The sequence below is a fragment of the Liolophura sinensis genome, chromosome 1 (assembly GCF_032854445.1).
Source record: "Liolophura sinensis isolate JHLJ2023 chromosome 1, CUHK_Ljap_v2, whole genome shotgun sequence".
NCBI lineage: Eukaryota > Metazoa > Mollusca > Polyplacophora > Chitonida > Chitonidae > Liolophura > Liolophura sinensis.
Genome location: NC_088295.1, coordinates 15,270,278 through 15,296,693, shown reverse-complemented (window position 1 = coordinate 15,296,693; position 26,416 = coordinate 15,270,278). Strand labels below are relative to the sequence as shown.

Genomic DNA, 26,416 nt, shown 5'->3' with positions numbered 1-26,416 from the left:
AGAAAATACAACTACGGTACCTATAGGAGTAACACAGGTGGTCTGGTCTGTAAATCACTAGTTGGCAACATTGCTTCTGGTATGAATGGCAAAGTTGTGAAACCTACCCATTAGTCTTGTTTGTTTTCATCTGCCAGGTTCTGTATTATTTTGGTCAGACATGAGGTATCTGAGAAACCTGTGTTTGTGGGGTCAGGTAAAACCATACTGACATTCTTATGGTAGACATCACTTAGCCTCGGGCTGTACTGGATTCTACTTTGCTCAGTTCTGGCTGGATTGCGGCTGTAAAGCTAAGGGAAATTCTGTTGATTTGACATTTCTACCCACACAGCCTGTTGTTTGCTACCATGGGTCATTGAAGTTGATAGTTTAGTTTGTAAGAAGATCAGTTGGATGTGACTGTTGAGTTGGTTTCACCTGATGGTATTCTGCTGTGTTTTATCTATATAGGCCATCAGTGGTTTTAGGGGGTCTGTTGTGTAGCTTGTGTCTGCTCTCAGTGACAAACTCTACTTGGTATGTGGACCTCTAAAGCCACACTGAAATGAACTCTTTTATTCCCCACCAGAAACTGTCTGAATGCCAGTATGTATGGTATGAATCAGTCTGTTCCAGGAATATGCATTTCTTCACGGAGATTGTTTCCTTAATTGTTATTTTGCCATGTATCTTCAATTCATTTTCCATTAATTTGAATTATTGCTTTTAGAAACCTAATTTTAGCAAGGTGGAACATTTTCTTTTTCATTGCAGTCAGTAGGAAAACTATTCATGTATCTGAAAATGTTGTGTTTTCTTGATTGATTGTGTTTTGACTGCAAAAATTAGTACCTACGTTGCAGCTGAACATGCGTGTGCATGAGGCCCCTGATGTCTGCTGATATTGTTATGTATGGAAATAGCAGTGCTCAAGATCTGTTTGAGCAGTTGATTGTTGACATCTAGTTCTAAGGCCTAATAGCAAGACGTAGTGTTTGCTTTGGCAAGGATTAATCTTTTGAAGGCCAAGCATTTAAATTATATCCAGTGAAGTGTGATAATGCAATTAAATATGTAAGTGTGTTTGTGATGGTATGAATTAATTGTGTAATGTGTCATAGCCTGTAGAATTGTCTGAGCAAGGAGAGTGTTGATTAGGTAGGAGAGTTAGGCAGAGTGCCTCTAACCCACAGCCTCAACTCATCTACCCACAAGGGTAAGGCAGAAATGAAATAGAGGGCAGCTGGGTTAATTGATGAACAAACGGCTTGTCCTCTACTTGAGAACCATTGTTTATAAAGGAGGTAATTTCAATTTCGAACACAATTACCCAAACAGGCTTTAATTGGGGTCATAGCGATATCGCCTTTTCCAGTCTTGTAGTACCATAACTGTGAAACTTGAGGGAGTAATAAATTGCCTGCAGGGGAAAAAAAACAGTTGATGAGTTGTTTCACTTCGAATTTGGCATGTTCTGTTTAAGCACAGCATCAGCTGATCTAATGGGGCTTCAAATGACACTAGCTCCATGTGGAGATCAAGTGTTTGTGTTTACTGGTTAGCTGGCGCTGATTGTGAGGGAGAGGCTGAAGTGATGGATTGCCAGCAACAATCAATAACTAAACCATGTCCATCACTGGAAGGAAAGTGAACCTTATCCCACTTCTGACACCAAAACCTCCCTCACTTTAATAGTTAATATTCACAGTTCGTCGACTGGATGAAAGTAATGACAAACAGTTACATGTTCTGGTTTCAGGCATTACATTGTAGAGGCCTGTAGCTATTTATGATAGCTGTCCTACCTAAGATAACAAGTTCAGTAGTAACCTACATGAATTGGTATGTAAATGTTACATATATGTGTACATGTCTGTGCAAGTTTGTAAATGATGAATATAATCATAATACCAAAGTCATACCAAGTAAAACCATACCAAGTTTCTTGGTTGAATATAATGTACCTTTTGTACCCCTGGCAGGTCTGTGGTGTCATCTTCTCCATTCTAGTTGGACATTAAGGAAGACAAAGTGAAAGAACATTTAGGAAGCAGTGCTTTGCTTCAATTTCTATAGGTCTTAAGTTATCTTCATGTTTCTGTGCTCTTTAAAGGTGTATGGACACAGAGTTCTATCACTTGCAATCAGCTTTGTCAAGATGCTGGATTACAAAAGCTTTTAGAAAATTGTCTTGGGAAATGATGTCCATGCTTGACCCTTGCACCCGTGTATGATTGTTAACAGAAATGGATAAGAGAGGGTGGGGCAATATGGGGCTGGTCAGCACTTTCATTCAGATTGAAGTGTGGGTTTTCAGAGGATGGTTTATGGGCAGGGGAAAGCAAGGGACTTATCATACAGATATCTGTTGGAGGTTATCTACCACCATATCTAATCCTGGGAAATAGAGTTTCATAAAGTCATTTATCAGAATTATTGTAGGCAGGTTTAAGATAGAGTCCTTAGCTTTGAGTCAATTCCCTGCTGTGATGACCAGGGGATGGCTGGAGGGTCCAACATGGTGGTAGGAGGTAGCCGGGGACCAGTGGGGAGTTTGGACATGACTATCCGGTGTTACTCTGATGTGAGGCGGATTCTGGCTCAGTCACGTCCACTGACCATGATAGACAGCCAGGCTGAGGAAAGATGACAGATCAGTGATAAAACCATGACACTAACATATTACTTTTCAATATTCCATTTTCACAGAGTCCCATCTCCCACCACTGGACAGCGAAATGAAGAAAGTGAATAAACAAACGCAAGGTCAGTGCAGTGTCACAAATACCAGTGTTTCTGGTCAGCCCGCATAGTTTGCCTGGTGTGCACCATGGCCCACATACCAGGCCCATTTGGTGGATATCATATCCCCCTCTATTCCCTGACATTACTACCACATGCCCAGTCCTCGTATTTGTTTGGTTACCCATTGTGCCTGAAAGGTGAGGGTGCTAGGTGGGGCAAAACAGAGAGGAGAAGAAAAAAAGAAACATTGTAGGGAATGAAACAAAAGTGAAACATGATGGGGTGGAAATGAGAACAAGTGGAGTAAAACAAACAGCTCTTGAAGTTAATCCTGTTGAAGTGTTTCATGCTGAGGTGGGTTAATGTAAGCCACAGCATGAGGACAATAAAGCCCACAACAAACATCATAAACTTAACCAGGTATATCAAGGTGACAAGGATAGGTAAAGCTATGGATTAGGTTAACCATTAAATTCCGATGTGTATATAGAACAGATAACAGATGGTAGAGCTTTGCCCAGTGAATGTTATTTATCTTGTTGAAATGAAAGGTTTCTTATTATTTCCTCTTTATCATGGAATAGGCAGTAGTTGAACATACACATTGTAGTGTGTACATCTAAGTGTGAGAATTGGATATAATCTGTTCACTTAGAATTGTGTCTAATAACATGTCGTAGGACTTCAAGAAGCTGAAGTTCCTGGTTAGTCAAATTGCTATTCTGAATCGTGTGTGTTGATTTACACGCAGTAAGATGGGATACAGGATAATGTGTAGCACATGGTCACAATGACAACTATAAACTGTCCTTTGCGCTCTGTGTTGTCCCAGAATTCTGTACATTCCTTGACAGTGACACAAGCAACTGACTGTAACTTCCAAAAGTCAAATCAAAATGCCAGGGTTTGAGGTTTCTGTCAAACAATACCTCCATCTGCATAATTGTCACTCTCAAACTTCCAACTTCATTTATAAAAAGAAATGTACAGAAAGATAAGTAAGATTTCCTTACTTCAGAGATAGTCACAAACACCTTATTAAGGGGCTAGATCCATGACAAATTTGGGGCCAGGGAATGTGTTTATGGTTAACAGGAAGCCTATGAATACAACACACTAGTTAAGTAAATTCGGGGTATGTAACAAGTAGGGAAAGCTAATGAGCGCAAGCTGGGGCGACTGGTGGATTAGAGGTTGTGGTTTGGGAGGGACATTATGCAGCGTCAGGTATCGTGTAGTGAACCACCGCAGCACCTATCACCATCAGCTAATTAACAGTTGGAGAGGAAGTAAACCCACCTTAGAGCCCACATATGGGCAGATTGAATTGCGCTGCCGTCAGGTGTTGAGCTAGGCGGAGGACATAAGCCTCAGTGGTAACACGCACCCCCCCCCCCCCCAAACTCCCCTCATCTCCCTTAGACCCACATGACACACCATACAAATACTCGAGGCAAATAAATGTTACGTAAAAGGCTCAACACCTTGATGTATTTATCTATCATTTGCCAAGAAAACCAGAAATGTACAATTTTGTATAGTATTGATTTCTTCAAGCAGATTAGATTTCTTTCTTTTGAGGGAAAAAAACTTAAGACAAACATGTTTATTTGTTTCTCAAGGAAGAAAGTGTGTGTAGATTATATTTTGTTTTGCTGTGTTTTGTTGTTTGTAGACATGGTTTCTGTGCAGCCTGATCTCACCCAAGTGGTTACAGTACGGAATCACAATTCTCTGGACTCTCCTAATAGCCCCAACAACAACCACCTAAGCTCCAAGGAGAACCTTCCCACCTACGCTGAAATCATGACGCCAGCCAACAGACATTCGGGAACCCTAGGAAAAGGCAGCAAAACTGTGCCTGTTGAGCCCACACTTAGCCACAATCTCAAAAACAGTGTGGAAAAATTGACTATTAAAGACAAGGCTTCTCTGAAAGCATCGCCTTCAGAAAGCCGGCCACTGCTTGGAGGTGAGAGTGAAGTGGCTAATAGACTGTCCCAGGTGACATCACAGTTACCCAGTAATGTGGACATTGATGCAGTGGTCTGGAACACATTTGACAGTCGAGGCGGAAGACTAAGTTTGCCAGAGTCAGGTAGGCCATCCGGTGGGATCTGGTTTTAGTGATAAAATCCATTTTTCATTAAGAAGGTATGAACAAAACAGTAACATCTTCATGTGAGGACGATATTTTTATCTTTTTGATTTGTTATCTGAGTGAAACACTTCCTGTGCAATATAGGGAAAGAGAAATTGTTTATTCCATATTGGCTGGCTACTGTGAATAAGCTGTGAATTGCACCTACCCGATCACAGTACAGTGGATTATATGTTCTGATATTACATGCAGTTAATACACACTGATCACCTTGAAGTGTAAAGCCATGTGGTTCACTTAGATTCTGAGGAGACTGGTACTGATGTCATGAATAATGTAGATGAGGCTTAAGTCAGTGGCCATGTGTCAATCAGGCAAGTGTGGACATGTTGAGAATTTGCTATGGTACATTTAGGCTGACCACACAACTGGTCGGTGTAATTACCTGTCAGGTGTGATCAGTGTGAGATCATATGCCGTAGCAAATGACATGGTTTTAGGGCCCCATATTAGAGAGATTATAATCAGAATCACACAGATAACCCCTCATCACTAACATGTTCGTATACCTATTTCTGTGGACGTGTATATACATGTTCGGAAGGTATTGTTAGGTTTTTTCAGTATTACACCAAACAAGGCTTCATTTTCTTTTAAAAAGTCACTGTGAAGAGTGGGGTTTCTTCTCATAAATACTGGCATTGTAGAAGATCACAAAAGCTGTGTTGGAAGAGTTTTATGTTCTTCTCTGAAAGCTGACACTTGTGACGTGGCTGGTTTACATCCAGACGAAACCATAGTAATTAGCATCAGGGTAACAGATCATACCTGGGTGGTCAGCAACTTGTTCAGTTTACAGTCGTGACTCTTCTTGACATTTATCTCCTGTTTTTTTTGCACCTGGTTCCTCTGTATATAAAGACAGAATGTACATTAAACTTAATTACCTTGGCACAGTGATAGATCTCACTGAGTTTTTTTATTGTTATGTGTCTCGGGCCTGCAGCTAATGTACTTTAGCAAACAGTAGAAAATCTTGTGATGCATTATGATGTCTTGTAAACTCTCCCGTGTTTTTTTTTGTTCTGCTGTAAAGCCATGGCAACTTGTCACTGTGATTAGCTATAAATAATCAAACTAAAGTAGACTGACCAGTTCTCAGGATATGGAAGCAACTACTACAGCATTGTTGTCATTAGCAGTGGGCAGAAAGCTTATTTCCTAGATATATGTATGTGTCGGGCACAATTCAGATCAACACATAATTATACATGTGGGCAGAAAGCTCCTTAGCCACAACCAAAAGCATTGTACATGGGACCACATGATTTTTTAACAGTAATAAGATTGTTAATTCTAAATATACACGTATATGTCCATGTGTCCATTATTGTTGTTATGTTAATTGCAATGGGGAAACAGCTACTGGTACACATGCGGACCTGCACCAAAAACTGCATGTATAAATAGGGAAGAGAAACAGTTTTTACAACTATGATCATACCAAATATTTGTGTGCCCAGATTGGGGATAATGTCTGCACTAAGAAACAGATGCCTATCATAAACATAACAAATGAGATGAAAAAGCCTATTGTTTGAAAGTTTTCAGAACATGTGGTCATTGTGCAAGTGGGCTACTGGACCAGAGCTCTTATAATGTATAGGTTCTGCTCAGCACACACATACAAAACAGGAAACAACCTTCTTCAACCATCTGTTGTGGACGATTCAAAAATGTCACAATCTGATTGACATGAACTAAAACAGCATAGCTATGTGACTGTGGTCGTCATAAGATATGATCTGTTTGAAGTTGTATGAAGTTGATTACGATTATGACTCACTCTATACATGTAACAACGTACCATTTTGACAAGCAATATACAAACTGACATTTCTCATTTGTATGTAAGTGCAATCCTTTTTATATGTTTTTTTCCTTTAATACTGTGTAGAGTAGTGGGACATATGCAGTATGTGGATGGTCCTGTGATATTTCCAGTGGATTACATGTCTTTACCTGTTTGTGTTGACAGCTGCTGGAGTATGCCTGACGATACCTGAGGGTGCCATACGGCGAGGCCACTCAGAGGAAATCTTCATGGCACTGTGTAGAGACGACAAAGACAGGCCCAAGTTAACAGGTAACACTTCATCACTATAACTCTCTGTATATCACATGCTCTTCTGTACATTGACTTTGTATGTTTTTAGGACTTTCTATATTCCTAAAATGCTTGAATATGACATTTAGCAACAGTTTTGGAACAATAATTTTATTTCCTTGGAAAAAATACTACAGTCCATTTTGCATACTTTCCTTGCAGACAAACAGACGATATTAAGTCCTATTGTGTTTTGTGGGCCGACATCTGCTGTGTTTAAGAAGCCAGTAGTGTTGTCTATCCAGCACTGTGCTAGCATGAGGCAGGGGGGCTGGATCCTCTCTGTATACACCAGTGATACACCTGCTGATGAGCCCCCACAGTGGCAGGTACGCGTCTCTCTCTCCAGCTGTACCATCCCTTCTTTGTGTTAGCACACACATAGGGTGTGTTTTTTTATGTAAAAAAAATAAATTCAAAGTGATCAATAACTTATCTTCATACTGCATAATAAGTAGGGACCTACTAAGTGTGAAAGATTAGTGAAGTTCATCAAAGGTGTCCTAGGAAGATAGGATTGACTCAAAAGTAGGATTTGTCCTTGTGTATGTAAGATGTGAAAGATTATGTAATAATTTTTCAAAAGTAACATATTAGTAAATTTATTAAGTTTTTACATATGAGATAAACATATTTAAAATGGCATTATACAGAATTAAGACATTTTGCATGTAGGTTAAATGCATTGTGTGTTAAGATTATGTGGTAATTATTAAATAGTTTAAATACATAAGCAAGTATAAGTAAGGTAAACTTTTTGTTTGTAGAAGACAGTGACATTAGGACAGGAGACAATCAACACGCCCCTTTACGCACAGCTGGACCCCAACCACTGTCACATCATGACAGAGCAACTACAGCGCTATGCTGTCATTGGCCAGTCAGTCCCGGGCAGCAGAGCCATCAAAGTGCTACGATTGGCTGCATTTGCTCCCGCCACACCTCCCTCCATGGATTATAATATCCGTGTGTATGTCATAGAAGATACCCAAGATGCATTGGAGGTAATTATATATAGGGCACCTGGCTGTTAACATTCAACTCCAAAACAAAATTATGGTCTTTCACTTGAAGGAAAAAAACACTAGAAGACATGAGTGAAATGTAACAGGGAATATATTTGTAACACTTGCTGCTCTCTGTTGTGATAATTTTGGAGGTATCTTTTGACATGTCTTATAATTTCCACACAGATTTAGGTGTAGCCTTGTAAATATTAACTAAAACATGTACTGGACATTGTTTCTTTTCTTGCAAGAATTTTTCACAGACATTCAAGGAGACGGTAACAAGAATCAGTATTGATATGATTAATGGCTAAAAAATTATTTTTCTAATGTTGTAGTATTTCCTTCAAATTGTATTTGAAATGTGTTAATGTTTTAAGTCTTCACATTGTCAACAATTCCATTAAATTTTCAGAGTGTCTTTCAAGTGGAGCGTAAGTTAGGTGGCCGGGTGCTAGATAAACCAAAGCAGATTCTCTTTCAAGATGGTGGAAACAACTTATGTCTAACCATAGAAGAATTGTCCTTTGGGTGGAGAAGTAAACTGGCAGCAAATTACCAGGTGAGTAAGGAAATAGTCCTGAGAGGGTAATGCCGCCAAGGTGTTATATATAGAAAAGAAGAAGGTGTGATAGGTTGGACTTCGGGACAAGAACAGTATTTTCATGTCAGTGTTTTTCCTGAGAGAAAATGTCATGCCCAGCTATGGTATGAGACTGGTTTAGATGTATATGTTCACTACACACTGTCAGCTCCTAGCAGGGGGAGGGAACAGGGGTCACAGGTGTGTGAGTTCAGCTGAGAGGTCAGAACACCGGGAGAAAGGTGAGCTAGCTAGGACAGGGATTATGGCTTAGCATAGATTAAAGAATAAGCAAACATCTTTGAAAAAAAATGTTATGTGGAAGGTCAGATTTGGTATGTTGTTTTGGAGTTGTAGGACAAGGGTAGACAATGGTGAGCGACTGAAGCATTGATGTTATAGTAGAACAGTAAAGGAATTAGTTCTCTGAATAATAAACTGAAGTTTTTCTAAGAGTCTGGTCTGGCTCTTAACAGTGGGGGGTGGGGGGGGGGGGGAGAGAATAAGCTATGGCGTTTTCAAAGAGATAGACAATATTGACATTGGCTGTCACTAATGGAGGTGGTAGGCTGATTAACATTGAGGTAAATTCCAGGTCACGTTTGAGTTGGGTAATGGCTTTGAGCGATGAGAACATGTCGGCCGTGTTACAATGAAGATGGCAGATGACAGAGCTATGGGTCAATATTGTCCCCCGCCTCAGAGTAGAGTCCCCTGATGAAATTTTTAAAGTTGCAGTTTAGAAGTGTCAACTGAAACCAAGGCTAGTCAATCTCAACAGACAAATATTTGAAAGAGATATTGAGAGGAAGCAGACATTATTACATTTCCCACATCGTCCTGACTTGACCAAGTACAATGGTGCTGTTATTTGCAACTGCGTTAGGGAGGCTTCGGGATCTTGTTGTTGTGGTTGTGGCAAGGATTTACAGCGTCTATTGCATGCTTTATGGATTCCTTAGAATCGTCAAAAGAAAATTGATTGTTGTTTGGGTCGATGTCAGGAGAGCAGCATGAAAGTATAACTGCTGGATTTGGAGACAAGGAGAGGTCATGTGACCAGTTTCCGTGGCAGTATTATAGCTGTGGTGTTTGTCCAAGCCTTGGCACACACGAGGCGGAAAAATGGCAACACGTCAATAAATATTTGCTTCCGTGGCTGAGATTTGTCCACCAGGTTGACAGCGACATTAACAAAGATTTGTTTGGGTTTTTACTGGACACAAACATGGATGAACTAAAGTTGTATCCAAACATAACAAACACCAACAATTAATAACAGGAAATTAATTGCAGGCGAAATCTTTGCCTGGTTGTGTTGAGCAAATAACTGATTCACCATGTCCTCTACAACGTCATCAATCATAATCTGCTCCACTCCGCACAATAATTATCAGTCAGGAGATTTAATTATTAATTTCCTTTGTTTTGCCACGGTGCAGATGTTTATAAAAATATATGATTTCTGTCATTTATTTTTAACCTAACATTTGTTGTAGTTGTTAAGTTGGATGACGATCTACGTATCGAATATCCATGATGATAATTGCTTAATGACTGAGTTTCTCAGCAGTAAAATGTCAGTATTGGGAAGATGAATAGTGCCATTGTACACTGGCCATCATAACTCCACCTTATGTACAGACCATTTACTGTCATCAAACAGAAATTCAAACATTAGCAGAACCATAAATCTCCAGGACTGCTCATGTACAGGGCATATACCCACATAAAACTCGTTGTGGATGAAATTAGAATACACTCTTTTCTCTGGGGTTTTCTTACAGCATGAAAATACAGTGTAGTCTACAAGATTTATGATGACAACTTTTTATAATTGTCTTCTGCATATTGTTGTAGAATTTCATTTTATGGTTGTAATAAATTTATCCTTCCCCTGTAAATTGCCCATTATATCTAAATTGAATTATCTATGTCACACAATGAATGTGGTATTAGCTTACCGGTATCCACAAGAGGTCACAGATTGCTCAGTGAAAAAGGATTCCCACTGACAAGTCAAATATTGACACAGATGATAATTTACAGAATTTAACAAAAATTCAGGATTGTTTTACTAACTAAACGACTGTTTTCCTAGGAAATTCTAGAAAGTTTACTATATTTTGCTTTTAATTTGGCCATTTGGAAGTTAATTGTCTGTTGTTATCAGGGAGTAGACCATAGTCAGAATTTCAAGAAGCATTGCATGTTGTTTATATATTTCAGTTTTAAGAACCACATTCAGGAAGATATGCACATGTAGGCCCTACATGTATTTAATATGTTTAGGGCTTAAACATAATCTAAATTTAATTAAATGGATATAGGATGTAACTATGACGATTGGTCATTATTACACAGAAATGATTGGTAAATGATTCTTTCTAAATTTAATTAAATGGATATAGGATGTAACTATGACGATTGGTCATTATTACACAGAAATGATTGGTAAATGATTCTTCTAAATTTAATTAAATGGATATAGGATGTAACTATGACGATTGGTCATTATTACACAGAAATGATTGGTAAATGATTCTTTCTAAATTTAATTAAATGGATATAGGATGTAACTGTGACGATTGGTCATTATTACACAGAAATGATTGGTAAATGATTCTTCTAAATTTAATTAAATGGATATAGGATGTAACTATGACGATTGGTCATTATTACACAGAAATGATTGGTAAATGATTCTTTCTAAATTTAATTAAATGGATATAGGATGTAACTGTGACGATTGGTCATTATATACAGAAATGATTGGTAAATGATTCTTTTCTATCTGTTGCAGGAGATCCCGTTCAGGCACATTTGGAGTGGGAACCAGAACAACCTGCACTGTTCCTTCTCGCTGGAGATGGTAGAGCGAGCTCAGCAGGATGTCACCTGTGTAATACAGGTGTACCAGAAGGCTATCCTCAACAACAGACAAGTCCTCCACATTACAAGCTGCCTTAAAGATGTAAATATAGTCATGCTCTCTACATCATGATTATCTCATTATTACAATTTACACAACATGTTTTAATAATTATGTGTGTTCATGAATTAATTGTTAGTTGCTGCAAGTGCATTAATGTATGGTAGGCTAGGCATTGTAAGAGGCATGCAATCTTTCTACACAAAATTAATAGCACATAAGATGTCAGCTGAGTTTCAGTGGAAAAGTGGTTTCTGTTGAAAGTTGATTTCCAGTGTCTCTCAAGACATGACACCCAAAGCTCACTTGGAAGCATTTCTGCCAAAGACTGGCAATTTAATGCACTGAAAGACAGAATACTCCATAATTATGGGAAGGGGTTCTTATAATGTTCTGTTTTTTAAATTCAACTTTACAATATCAGATAAACAAAACCATATGTAAATGTTTGCCATTGCACGATGTCTGATGTAGACTGTTGTTCTTGTTGTAGCCGCCACCCACCCCCAGTGGTCACTCCACTCTCAGAGGGAAATCCTCAGCCATCTCTGCCAACTCCACTAACTGTTTTGGTTCCATGGCAACTGTGGATACTATAAAGCCTTCGTTTAGGTAAGATACAGGAATGTGATTAACAGGTCAGAGTGGTCTAGTTGATGAATTAATCAGCTTAGCATAATAAATAAGCAGTATACTGTAATTCAGTTTGACGATCTCAGTATATTTATCTCATTATATTATGTATGCTTGCCAAATTTCTCAATAGATTTACGGCAGATAAAGCTAAAATTCCTTAAGTTTTCTCAGCCTCATTTATTTGGAGGATATATATGAGTATTAACTTTACATTAATATTTTGATTATTTGAATATTTCCATGAAATTTTTTTGTACATAGGTATTTATTCTATTTTCAGATTACCAAGTCATGTGCGAGCCCAGTTGTGCCTGCTTCTGGATCCACCTAATGCCCGGGGCAACGACTGGAGAATGTTAGCTCAGGCCCTGACTGTCGATAGGTAAACTCACAGATCCTATAAACACATATGTATTGACTGTGCACACAGTCAGATTTAAAATATAAAGATCATATAAATGCATATGCATTGACTGTGAACATAGTCACATTCAAAAGACAGATTATATAAATACATATGTTTTGACTGTAAGCACAGTCACAGTTAAAACACAGAGATCGTAATCCATGTATAGTGGCTTAACACTCAAGTCACTTATAAACACATGCATTTGTCAAGTTTTGCTCTTAGGCTTGTATTAAATGACTCTTAAGTTATTTTCTTACTCCTCGATGTTCCAGTATTGCATATGCCTTATTTATGATTGTTGGTTCCTTAACATTTCAGATATATCAACTACTTCGCTACAAAGACAAGCCCGACAGATCACATTCTGGACTTGTGGGAGGCCAGGCATCGTGAGGAGTCTGCAGTCACAGATCTAATGAACATTCTACGTGTCATGGGACGACTGGACGCTTCCGCCATCCTCGAGAAAGACATGGGGGCGTGGTTATGACCCTCTGACTGGTGAACGGCTATGATTTCATTGGTCATTTAGAGACAATACCAATGACTGGAGAACACGTTGTTGTTGTTCAAACTTTCAAGTCTGACTTTGACCAGGTTCATGAACAATTGCCGTACACCGGTGTGCCGCTACTATCCAGTCATTTCTGGACTTATCTTCCGCATCTGGTCACGCAGTGGATATCACCCTTCTGCTCACTCACCTCCAAGTGTCCAATAAAGGGGACACAGCTCTAGACTGATGCGGATCAAGGGGAACAACTCTTGTGCTTTTGGGAGAAACTCCCACCAGTAGAGAAAAAGAGTGCTATTAGAAGATATTTTATTGAAATACTTCCCCTCTACAACTGACTTGGAGAGACACAATTGACTCTCAGAGTGAAACTATTGAAACTGTCACTTCTGACTCTTGTTTGAACTGAAGATTATCACTGGGGATTAAATATGCTCAATCATCAGTGAGCTTGAGGTGATAGGAAGCAGAAACAGAGCTGAAGACAAAGGAATTTGTTTTCATTTTGCGTGTGTGTTTGAGTATTTCTGGATTCAGTGTTAGGACAAATTTAAGTCAGCCTGGTATGTGCATCTGCAAAGATGCTGAGAGGACAGCTAGTTTGATGGATGCACTGCCAAGATATGTTGTGTGTGGATATAGAGAGAATGGGATGTCTGGCTGACATAAAAATGGCAGTGTGAGAGAAACTATTGATTGTTTATGCTGAGCTTTGTTGCTTCCTGGCATCAGGAGATCTTTGTTTATAGTGCTGGAATTCTGAGCATTCAGAAAGAATATGAATGACTTTGTTTTAGCTTTGTATATTATGAGTACAAGATTTGCTGCAAGTCGGAAGACCAGGTGCATCTGGGAGAGAATTGCAGCATCAGCTGGACGAGAATTGTTGCATCCCACAAGAATTTCAAACAATCATTGATCACTATTGCTAAGGCAGTTGACATTTTATTTACCTCTGTCATGTGGTGCATTTAGGTGTCGCAGTACCAGTCCTGTCATTGTCTCAATACTAAAAGCCTGTCCTGTTTGTTAGTGGACTGTCTCTCTGTGCACAAAACTGCCAATTGTCAGCCTACATTGTATGCTGAATCACCCTATCTTGTTTCCTAAAGCTTTGGATCCATGCAAGTTTCATCTTGATCAGGCCTCATTCTCTACTCTTAATATAATGCTATCAAGAATCATGTCACTAGTGAAAACTCTTGAAAATAAAATACTAATATTTTGGATAATTTCTGCTTGTAAGTTGTAATTTAGCCATAGTTAAATGATGTCTGACCAATGGAAATCAGAGGAGGATTGTTAGCTGACCAATGGAAATCAGAGGAGGATTGTTAGCTGACCAATGGAAATCAGAGGAGGATTGTTAGCTGACCAATGGAAATCAGAGGAGGATTGTTAGCCGACCAATGGAAATCAGAGCAGAATTACACTTATAAATCTGATGTAAAGTTCACTACTGAATTTCAAACAACAATCACAAAAAAGTCAGTCACGATTGTTAAATATGCAAAATAGGTATAAAGCAGAAATGTTAGAAATACTATTACTTTTTTTTTTATTAGATATAATCTTAAAAGATCATTAAAAAAGAGAAAAATTTTGGTATTATAGCATTGTGAATTTGTGTGAATTCCAGCAGGGGTAAATGATAACATCAGAATGATTTAAGCTGTAAACTGATGAAAAGGACCCTCATATTTCAGACATGATTTTGTGTAGAAGTTAAATGTGAAGCAAATGCTGTAGTACAATGTACTCTCTTGGAGATCGGTAGAGTAGTATGACATTTTGCTATATGGATGTGAATTAGATGAAATATTTGATGAAGTGTCACTTTAATATCCCTGTCAAAAATGTTTAGCCATGTGCTGTTATGGTGGAATTCAGTAAGACCTAACAGAGTTATGAATTTATTGTTTGCAACTTTCTGTGATATTCTGTAGAAACTATTAAGAAAAACAGAGTTTGGAGCTGAATTTCATAGTAAATATCTTTGCTCATTTCTTTGGTAAATAAATTCTTTAGTAAATGTTGGCAAAAAAATCTCTGTAAAGGAAATGTACAAACCTATTCTCTAATATACAGTACACAAAACAGCAAGTTTTTTTTTTTCTATTCATGAGTAATTGAATTAATGTTTTATGTCTTGGAACAGAATGTTGGTTTAATTATGTTCAGCTTCAGTGTTTTGTCATGCCCTTTGCCTCAACTGGTTCGCCATAGCTGACGCTAACTAATAGTTTATTGTTGAGTCTGGTTATTTGCTATTTGTAAATTGCTCTGGTGATGTAAAACGTGGTACACTGGGGATCAAAGAGGACAGTGTATGGCTTTGGCCATTATACCCAAAACGTAGTGATTATCAGGTTTTTCATGTGTGAAATGGTGAATGAGGCTGTGCCTGGTTTACAACCATCATTGTGTCACATCAGCTTCCAGGTCTCTAATGGCACTACACCTGTCTGTATTGTGAAATTGTCAAATGATGTAGGGTGATGTATGCAAGGCCACATTCTAGTCAACTTGGTAGAAATGTAGTCAGAGAGAAGTAAGGATGTAAATAACTACTATAGCATCTGGTCCCACCATGCAAGCTCTGATCATCACATGTTGCCTGAGAAGAATGCAGTTGTCTTCCCCTCACCCACTTCTCGTCTACTTTTAACACAGATTTTAATCGTCTTATTTTAATACAGAAATGCAAGATTTTCTAAACTTTCTAAACCATGATTTTTTCTGAGTATTTTGTAAGCGTGGGCAATTTTTTATAAAGGGGAATTCCATTTGTAACATTGTCTGATATACCTCTGACAAAAGCTTATGCAAAGGAAATGTTCATTTTTAAACTGACAATAAACTTCAACCCTCTAGGATTTCTTTTAGAGTTAGGTGGTCGTTAAATGTTCTCCAGCACATACGGAAATGGAATGGGTTTACTCAGCTGATGGCATTATAAGTAGCTAAAATTTCCTGTACATGGACAAGTATATGTTATAGTCACCCAGATGAGTGCAAATAATCATTTCTCCATCAGTCACTTTTGATGTTTTTAACCAACAGAAAAAAGCTATATGGTGACCTGAAGGAAACCAGTTTTTCTTCAGTTACAAGTTTTAAAATCACTTGCCAATGATTATATCTTAAAGTCTATTTTTATTTAATGTCATTTCTACATACCTATGCTATACTACCCCCAGCCCTGAGTTTGTGATTGTGTGTAATGCCTATGAAACACCTGATGCCCCACCCACTGTACTGTAGATCTGTCACTGTCAGGAGTTTGTTGTGGATACTCTCTAGGCTGTTTCATGTCCCCGTGTACATATATTTTGCATCTGTACCTACACGTGTTACATTGGTCAAATGTTTAACGTTATCACTGGTGGCCCTCAGTTATGTTACCTTGTGTAAGAGTCCTCCAAGTGTCTTTAAGTTGATGGGCCTCCTCTGGCTTGACTGTATGTATGACTATAGCTGTTAACACCATGGAGTGTGGCAAATGGTTGAATATGCTTTCACTCTAATATTTGTATTGTACATATATTAAATTGTGAATAAACAAAAAAGGCTTTTACTTAAACACTGTGGTTTTGGTTGAATTTTACAGTTTACATGGGCCTATACTGCAGTCTATACTGCACTCTCACTTACCTTCCAGAATTTGCTTCGTTCAGCTCATGGTGGCATCCTCTCCTGTGATGTGTGGGAAAGACTGCCGTCAACCGGCGGATGCTCTTGAATTTCCTCCGGACTCTGCCCGGTTCCCCCCACCACCATAATGCTGGCCACTGTCGTATAAGTGAAATATTTTGAGTACCGCGTAAAAAAACACCTCAAGTAAATAGATAAACGCTGAGTCGCTAAGACGCTTGTTTAAATCCACCTATTGGACAGACAATTCATGTTTTGCCCAGCTCTCCCCGTTCATGGGGTTATGACATTAAGCCACCAAAGACGCTCGGGAGGCCGTTTGCATTGTCTAACGTTCGTTGAAGATGACTTGTCCTCCGCCAATATGGTGAGCATACCTTTAGCTACGTGGAAAAGTTTAAAAGTAACTTGCCAAAGGTCCATAGATTTACCTCTGGCTCTCCGATTTCCACCACCGGTAAATTTCAGAGGCTCCCCAGCCCATTTTTGGGCCTTTTTTGTCAATAAGCGCACCACATCGCTCATAGGGTTCCTTGGGTGATCTTACGTGAAGGTTTCACTTTGTATCTACCGGTATGGATGCGATTCTCTCCCGTGTGAAAGAAGGCTTTGCATCAACTGTTACAGCTTATCTTTGCATGATTCCGTCCTAATGTTGTACTTTATATAAATTGTCAGCTTTGGCAGTTTGTATTAAACGTCATTTGGGGAATAAGCCTTTCGATTATTGACCTGGGACGTTTAATTGGTTGACCCCTGGTAAACGAATGTCTGTTTTGACGCATAGATTCACAGTGTTAGAGAGTCTGGTTCTTGTCAGATCCCGGTTTTTCAAGGGACATACAGTTTTACCACTCCCATGATACTGACCGTCGTCGTTTGATTCAAATACGGTATTAACTATCAATCAATGGAAGCGAATCAATCATAATTACCTGAATTAACTTTCAAAGCAGTATGTGTATACATAAATATCTAGCTAAAAATGGCCTGACAAATTTGTTATTGTGAGCCATTGGAAAATGATGATCGTTCACGCTGGATGTTTTTGACTCCCATGATTTTAGTTTGGGGTTTTGTTGGAGTCAGGTTCTTTCACCTTGAAGCTTTCCCCTCATATGGTCTCAGTGTAAGACTTGCTGGATCGCCAGTATCTTGAAGTCAGTGCCGTCGCAAGCAGTACGGTCGGTTTGGCCATGACCGTACCACTTTTCATCAAACTACAAACAATGTAAAAAAAGCCAAATAAATCAGAAGTTAAGTCAAACCAATTTAATGAATAAATGCCCATTCACACAGGTGCAATGTAAACCGTTAAGCAAATAAAACGGCTATTGATGTGAAGAATAAAAACCCCGTAAAATTATGCCAGTGCATCTCCAGCCGTCCAGTATCCCTAAGCTTCAAGGGCCCATGCTGCCCGTGTGCCCTCGTCATTTGTGCTGGGAAAAATTGCTTCCGATGCACCCGTTAAGCCAGGGGGTATGCAGTGGTTGTGCACATATATGCACAGTTACTCTACTCCCTTGGTGTCCTCGTGGATGGAGGAGTTGGAAGAGTTGGCCAACATCCTGCAACACGACAGATGACAACTATTGTCACCTTCTATTTACCGCTACTCTAACATCCCTTTGAATGTAAAGCGTATTGTTATGGCTTTGAACGATGCCATAGCATGATTGCGTGTCCTTTTATTTCACTTATAAAATTTAGAAATTAATATTTTGACCTGAAATATTCATTTGATTTATTTATTTGATTGGTGTTTTACGCCGTACTCAAGAATATTTCACTTATACGACGGCGGCCAGCATTATGGTGGGAGGAAACCGGGCAGAGCCCGAGGGAAACCCACGACCACCCGCAGGTTGCTGAAGACCGACCTTAAATAAGCCAAGGTTACAGTAGTGTACCGAACTGGAAAGCCCAGCTTCAGAGCCGGCTCCGTTCAGTTCACACATTTATGGATACTTGCGTTTACAGTAGATGGAACGTTTAATTTACCTGAAGGGGTGCGAACTTGGACTTGTTACATGGGGAATTATATATAATTGCTGTTTTGCATTTACACCGACAAAAAAAGTGGATTAAACCGAGGTGTTCTAATTTAGGCCACCAAGTTTGGTGAATCCTAAATTGGAGCCGGCTTGGATTAGGTAATCGTTTTTCGCTGGTACAAAAACGGTCGAGTCGGTTCCGAGCTGGCCTCGATCCACCATTTTTCCAAGTGTATCCACAACTATATAAACTAAACAAAATCAGTCTCTGGTATATATACACTTGCATTTGGTCTTATATTTACAGTTTTTCATTGATTTATTGTGTTTGTGTTCGTATTTATTTTGCAAATTTACATATTCACGTATTGTTGTATTGTATTTATTTACCATAAGTATATTTACAGTAAACATGTACACCTACGCGCATAAATGATAGACGAGATGTACTATTGTTATTTCATTTATCTTTTCTTTTCATGTAGCATTTAGCTTTTATGCTCTCATCTGCAACGCCTGTATATATTGGACGTCAGTTAATCTAAAATAAAGTCTTCCCCAAACCGTTGATTACAAGAACCAAATTTAGATCTGTGTTTGTAAACTACTTTTTGACCAGTGAAGTTGTCGGCTCAATCCAGCCCTTCGGGGTTCGGCTTTGTCAGAAGGTTTGTCATTTGTAACTGAGAAAGAGCGGTATTTTATTTGAGGGCTGGAGGGGGTGCTCAACACGGTATCCAATTTCTTTAACACTGTTCTCCATCGTATCAAGTGAAATATGTGATATGGCCTTAAACCCCATATCAAATATGAATATTTTTCTGGTGTTAGCTGTTACACACTGAAGACTGGAAAACTGCAAATTTCAGCAGTCTGTTGTTTGAAATTTGACAACAAAATTCTCACGGATATTATCTTTACCACGTAATTATTACATTCATACATATCTTTGATATGTATATAGAGCATTACTGGTTACATAGTTTGAAAAATACATTACAATCCGCTAAAAACTTTTTTTAAGTTTTGCATTTTGATATAAATTTTGATTTATTCCGGTGTAATTCGGACCGCTGATTCCGAACCTGCTTTTGTCTTTCTGTGTTTGTAGCGTTTTGAGATATGTTCGAAAAAAATAATTGTAGAGTTTTGAATTTGCGAAAAATCATTCAACTCTGTGCTCGCAAATTTGTCATTTGTACCAGACTGCCTAGTTAACCGTGCATGATTTCCCAAAGCGGACTGTGTATTTTGACATACTAGCATCAATGTGTTACTGAACGACTGTTCTACGAATGTTAACATGTCGCAAACTGCTCTGTACTAAATCAAAAGTTGAAAACCATTCACGCATTTGTGGTATTACAGACAGTTCTAGTTCCTCATTCTCTGTCCAGGTGGAAGAAGAAAGGCAATAATTGCAAACACCAAAAGTTTTGTCTGTGCGTACTGCACCTTTCGCCCAGTGACGAGTCGAATATGACAAATTTAGCCATGTGTAGTAAGACTAATGATCGAACCGCATGCAACCCCTATAGTAAAACGTTGAAAGTTTTAGAAGGCTCATCTAAATTTGCTAATATAAATGTCCTGGCTTGAGCGATTAATTTCTACTGAATTAAAAATTTTGGAAGGCTAATCTGTATTGACCGTGTGTGGCATCTCCACCTTTTCCCCTGTGGTGAGTCGAATATGACCAAGTTATAGGTGTGGTAGGCCTAATGATCAAATCGCACACAGCCCTGTTGCAAGCCCCAAGGGTCGGTTCCAGGAAGATTTGAGTTGATGGATTATTTCTATAGAATTAAAATCCTGAACAACTAATATATGTCATATATATATATATATATATATCCGAAATCTGTAAAAGATTTGAATTTCTATCACCAAACCTCAGGGTTATAATGAAGACTTAAGGGACTTCGCATGTCCTTTAATGGTATTACATGCCATTGCTTTGTATTACAGGCAGTTGCTTTGTATTACATGCCATTGCTTTGTCTTACATGCCACTGCTTTGTATTACATGCCATTGCTTTATCTTACATGCCACTGCTTTGTATTACAGGCAATTGCTTTGTCTTACATGTCATTGCTTTGTCTTACATGCCATTGATTTGTCTTGAATATCATTGCTTTGTCTCACATGCCATTGCTTTGTCTTGCGTATCATGTCGTTCATTTCGAAATTGTTATGTATTGATGTTGAGGTTAAAAGGCGGCCCTTTCAGTTTACTTTTTGAACAATGACTTCTGGTTATATATATATATCATTAAATATTCTTGAGTATGGCGTAGAACACCAATCAACGAAATAAATATATAAACAAAATACAAAGAGTAGGTCTTTTGTTTCATTTTCGCTTCCTCCCTTCGTAGGCCTACGACTTTACATACACCTATAGCTATATGAAGGCAAGGACTTATGTAGTATAGTCGGAAGAAAAAATGGAGAAATAAGCATGGCAGAACTCCGGATTGATGAGCTAGACCATTCAATCGAGCCGATCTTTAATTGCGATAAGCAGCTATCCGGAGGTCGGTTCTTCTATATTGGTACTGTCAGCCGAATTTTTTGATACCCACTTTTTAACATTGACAACATTTGTCTTTAGTGTAAGACGCTACTGATTGACTTTTTACGGGATACTGTGAATGTAAGCTTGTTTTTTTAGATGCTCGGGTATAAACTTGAGGTCATGGGCTCCTGTAGCTTATAACTGCTGGCGTCTTTTCTTCTTAATTTTTATTTTATTTTTGTTGTTGTTGTTTCATGGGAAGTGACTAGTACACTGAGCACACTATAGAGGAATTGCGACCAATTTGGCGAGAAGAGTGCATACGGTATAACGGGTATATTTGTTAGTCATTTCTTATATTGAGGCAGAAATTTAATTTCAAAGACATTAAGCTCAGTTTTAAAGATTAAATTAAGTTTACCGGGTATATGCTTTTCTTCAGTTTAACGTTTAGTTTTATGACATTTAAAAATATTACAGATTATTGCTTAACAGATTCTTTTCATTTAGATATTCTGTTTTTTCGGCTATTCCAATAACCGAACAACATATTTGAAGGTACGTAATTTTTTCTTCGTCAGGTCTGTTATAGACGGATGCCCTGAACAGAGACCTGACGAAAACGCCTCCCAGTTGTAGACTACCAAGACAAGCCGAGCCTATAGCAGACAACATTTTTTTCAAAACTACTGCGTAGCAAATCAACCATACAGTGGCAAGTTATGTATAATTAGCTCAGTGAGTTACCCCGAACTCCACTGTTATATACAATATAGACTTCTATCCTATTTTGCCTAAGATTTAAATATTTTATTGCTTTCCAATCTCTACTTTTAAAATGTTCCCCTTTCATAATGCCTGTCCACCTCTACTTTTAAAATGATTCTTCCACATAATACAAATAGGCAAACGGCAACTATAATGCAAGGGAGGTAAGCACGTTGTGAACTATCTACAGTTATATCCCTTACACCATTGGAATAGACCCCTACTTGCATGCACGGAGAACGTTTTTCTCCCCTTTTCCCGGCGTTATATTCCTTTGACTATTGATTGTGCCGGTGTGTACGGATCACTGGCTCCCGTAAAATATATTAATCATTTCCCCCAGTTTTGCTACAGATCATTTATATAGATTATGTAAGATCTCTGTTTCAAATAAGACAACAGAGCACTTTTCCCCCGCGAATTATTCTACACCCTTGTTATCTTCACTCTGATATCCATACGGCTGTGTTATATGCACCGGTACATTCTAAAGCTACTTTGACAACTGATACAGGTCTAATATCAGTCCCAAACCGTCCGTCTTGGTAGATTACCTCTTGTTAAAATTTTTTTAATTACTAACTCAACAAAATACACGAAATGCATGCTGACAAAACTACGCCTACCTACAGCTCCGAATGACGCGCTGCATGCGATTTGCTGTGTAGGCCTACCTACGCGAGCAGAATTCAACAAATTTGTAACGCTTGAATTGTGATTCGGTCTTAGTATAGACAGCTGGAAATTGCATACGAAATAGAGTTTGTTCTAGTTTTCATTCAACTTGGGAGTGAGTGAGTGCTTGTCGTTTAACGTCCTTCCACTTAAGACATCCATCACACACCTCACTGACTGCTTTTCCGCTCCATCAGAGCATCTGGAGAAGCCTCCAGTCAGTTTATTTACTTATTTGACCTGTTGTTTAACGCCATGCAAAAAAAATGTTCACTTATGCGATGGTGGTCAGTTTTATGGGTGGACGAAACAGGAATGCGCAGGGAAAACCATCGGCCTTTGGTAATTTAGTGACAATCTTTTTCAAAATATTGGTATAAGACAAGTGGTCTTTCTCCACCGTAAACCTGGACGCCGCCATACAAGTGAAAAAATTCTTGAGTACGGCGTTGAGCAGCAATAAAAGAAATAAATAAATAGGCCTATACAACCGCGATAACTTATACGTAAGGAAAGTCTGTAGACCGTCCAGTCGAGGAAAAATTAACACGCTTCGGTAGATATCAAACGTAATCTTGCCTTAAACTCGCACCAGCGAGAGTTTGATTCGAACCTGTGACCTTATATACACATAGATCAAATGCAAATCGGGGCCTCCGTGGCTCAGTCGGTTAAAGCGCTAGCGCAGCGTAATGACCCAGGACTCTCTCACCAATGCGGTCGCTGTGAGTTCAAGTCCAGCTCATGCTGGCGGCCGTACGTGAGAAGGTCTGCCAGCAACCTGCCGATGGTCGTGGGTTTCCCCCGGGCTCTGCCCGGTTTCCACCCATCATAATGCTGGCCGCCGTCGTATAAGTGAAATATTCTTGAGTACGGCGTAAAACACCAATCAAAAAAAAAAAAAAAAAAAAAAAAAAATCATTAGTACAGTAGACAGCTCCGCAGACGTGGTCAGTTGAAACGTGGAATATCAGCTTAAAGTATTTCTGGCGATAGTTTTATTGTTATTAAAGCATAATGTAAATTGACACAAACTACCACAGATAACTCCACGCCCGTTATATTGCCGTTGTTCTGTATAATATCCTTGCTATAAACAATGCATGAGCCTGGTTTCTGACTGGATACTGGATATATTGCCTTGATGGTTGTTCTTCTAATGTAGGCCCTACTTGATACAGAGGTTATATTTCCTCATTAGGTCTTTATTATATAATTAGATACCGACTACCATGTCTAACACGGAAACTGGCACTGCTCTGTTTTACTGTACAGCTATGTACAGTTTGCATGTATATTTAATCCAGGATTCGGCTAATATTCTAGCAAGCATGCATAAATAAGGCCACTTAGCTATACCAGACATGCGCATTACTGCAGTAAGGATGCAATCCGTAGCATGTACGTGTGTGTAAACATAAATGTATGCATGCATGCATGTATGTAAGCTTGAGGTTTAACGTCTTAACAAATTTTTCAGTCGTGTGACGATGAGGAGTCATTATGTGTGCACTTATACCGTGTCTTCTTGTGGCATGCCAAGTTCATGCCGCGAAAGTGCTGCCGCCACTAGAGTTCCACTAACCACACTGTGGTTTAATGTTACAGATTGTGCAAAATTGTATGTTGCCTTGTTATCATTCTTCCTTATTATCATCCTAAGTGACGCTTCACGCAAAGCGTTGTTATCGTCGTGTTTTGTGTCAGTCGATTGGGCAATGACCAGTGAGGTCACAGATTCGAATCCAAATCTCGTTCTGTAAATAGGGGTTTAAGGCAGGTATAAAATACCTGAAAGAGCCTTATAACAAAAAAAAGAAAAACAAAACTAAAAAAAAATTACCGATTTATATGCCGATATATATATATATATATATATATATATATATATATATATATATATATATATATATATATATATATATATACATATATATATATCCTCTTCCTGACGAACCTACAGAACAAACGCCATATAGCTCATATGGTTGTGCCCAAGACAACTATATATTCGAAGAGGCGGCGTTATGGGCGGATATTTTTGGTCTGTAGCCAGGGGCATTGGAGCATAAATGAATTGCACTGCATTGTGTAGGTGTGTATTAAACATGCATTTATTTTACATCGTTCAAATGTTCCTTAAAATGTATCACTTGTGCATAATACAATAGCTTTACATTGTTCAGCTGTTCTTCTCAGCGTATCATACACGACGATGTTCCTCTCGCATGGTCCAACTAGCATACAATGTTTAACTGTTCCTGAAACATATAACACAGTATATCATGGTCACACTGTTGAGCTGTATCTCCCACGCAGTGTATCACACATACTCACAGTGTCCTTCCAATCCTGTTACCTTGCTTAGATGCCCCCGCCCCCCCCCCCCCCCCCCCCCAGTCTTCACACCGGGAAAAGTTGCTATATGCAAAATTTAGCTGTTCCTTTCCAGCGTCCTTCAAAATGCGTTAAATTGTTTAGGCGCTCCTCCAGTGTCCTTCCCATTTTCTCACATTGTTTATAGCTGTCTCTCCCAGCGTACCCTACAGGATAAACTTGTCATGCATTATTTAGTCGTACCTTTCTAGCGTCCTTCCAATTGCTTTACATTGTTTAGGCATTCTTTCCTGATCCAGTGTCCTTCCCATGTTTAGCTGTCTCTCACAGCATGCCATACAGGATAAAGTGCTCATACGTTATTTGGCTGTTCCATTCAATGTCCCCTGCAATGTTTTGCATTGATTTGCTGTTCTTTGTAAGTGTATCACGTTTATGCATGATTCAGTTGGCCAAATATAGTGTACTTCCGACCGAAGCCATCAGTCCATGCACCTTTTCTGTGACAGTATAAGTTATGATTCCTTAAAGGAGAAGAAAACTTAAAAGCGTGACACTATAGGCTGAAAAGAGCACATTTTTTTCTATCTGGTGGTGCCTGCTGCACCATTTTGCGATTTTTCCTCGCCATACACGTTAAGCCTGAAAACGGCAAACTGGCATAAATCGCTGAGTCCATCGCGCCCTCCATCTTTAACACCCTGTAATTTATGCTGGGGGTGTGTTGCCTCTCAGCCAATGAGAGTCGTTAAAACTGCCGGCTTGTGTAAACTCGGAACCTACGTCCAACGTTCCGGTTTACCGATCGTCAAGCGGACAACGAACTGTATTGTTCGCTACCTACGGGGAAGAAGAGTTCCACCGGAAATGTACGAGCTGCACTTCGGCGATGTCCGACAGCAATTCTCCTCCTAACACAGAAGACTTCAGGACTAGTTCTTAGGCAAAATGGAGTCGCCCACAGCGGATTTTGGCGCTGATTTTATTTATAATTTATCAACTTGAGGAACATATTAAAATTTTATTCATGGCATGCACCTGCGAGGAAATGCAAACTCTTGTCAATGGTGTTTGATTGATATTTAAATGTTCTTCTCCTTGAAATAACTTTCTTGTTTAATCCAAGTGTCTGTGGTTTGGTTTCATTTTTTTCTAGTTACATTCGTTTTAATTTTTGAATTTCTGTATGACCTACATACTTATATGTTGTAGCTGAAGAAAGTCTAATCATAAAAGATGAAGCTTTAATACGAAAAGAGTCCTTCTATGGTCATACATTTGACACAGATATACTGCAGTCAGGATCCAATTCCGGGAAGTCCATATATGTCATACGAGCTGTATAAATGTATAGACCGTTTATAACAGTTGAACGATCACGCTTTTCATG

The 26,416-nt window shown here is 38.9% G+C and overlaps 1 protein-coding gene across 1 annotated transcript in view; it reads left to right on the top strand.

Annotated features, from left to right (window-relative positions):
• Positions 1–16,643, top strand: part of LOC135482066 (netrin receptor UNC5C-like) — a 53,122-nt gene extending 36,479 nt beyond the window's left edge. Inside the window, 10 exon segments of the mRNA XM_064761898.1 lie at positions 2,692–2,748; positions 4,403–4,825; positions 6,867–6,974; positions 7,158–7,324; positions 7,763–7,999; positions 8,418–8,564; positions 11,389–11,559; positions 12,011–12,129; positions 12,434–12,535; positions 12,881–16,643. Of these exon segments, the coding sequence (XP_064617968.1) occupies positions 2,692–2,748; positions 4,403–4,825; positions 6,867–6,974; positions 7,158–7,324; positions 7,763–7,999; positions 8,418–8,564; positions 11,389–11,559; positions 12,011–12,129; positions 12,434–12,535; positions 12,881–13,052 (1,703 nt within the window). The 3' untranslated portion in view covers positions 13,053–16,643.
• Positions 16,644–26,416: the final 9,773 nt, after the last annotated feature.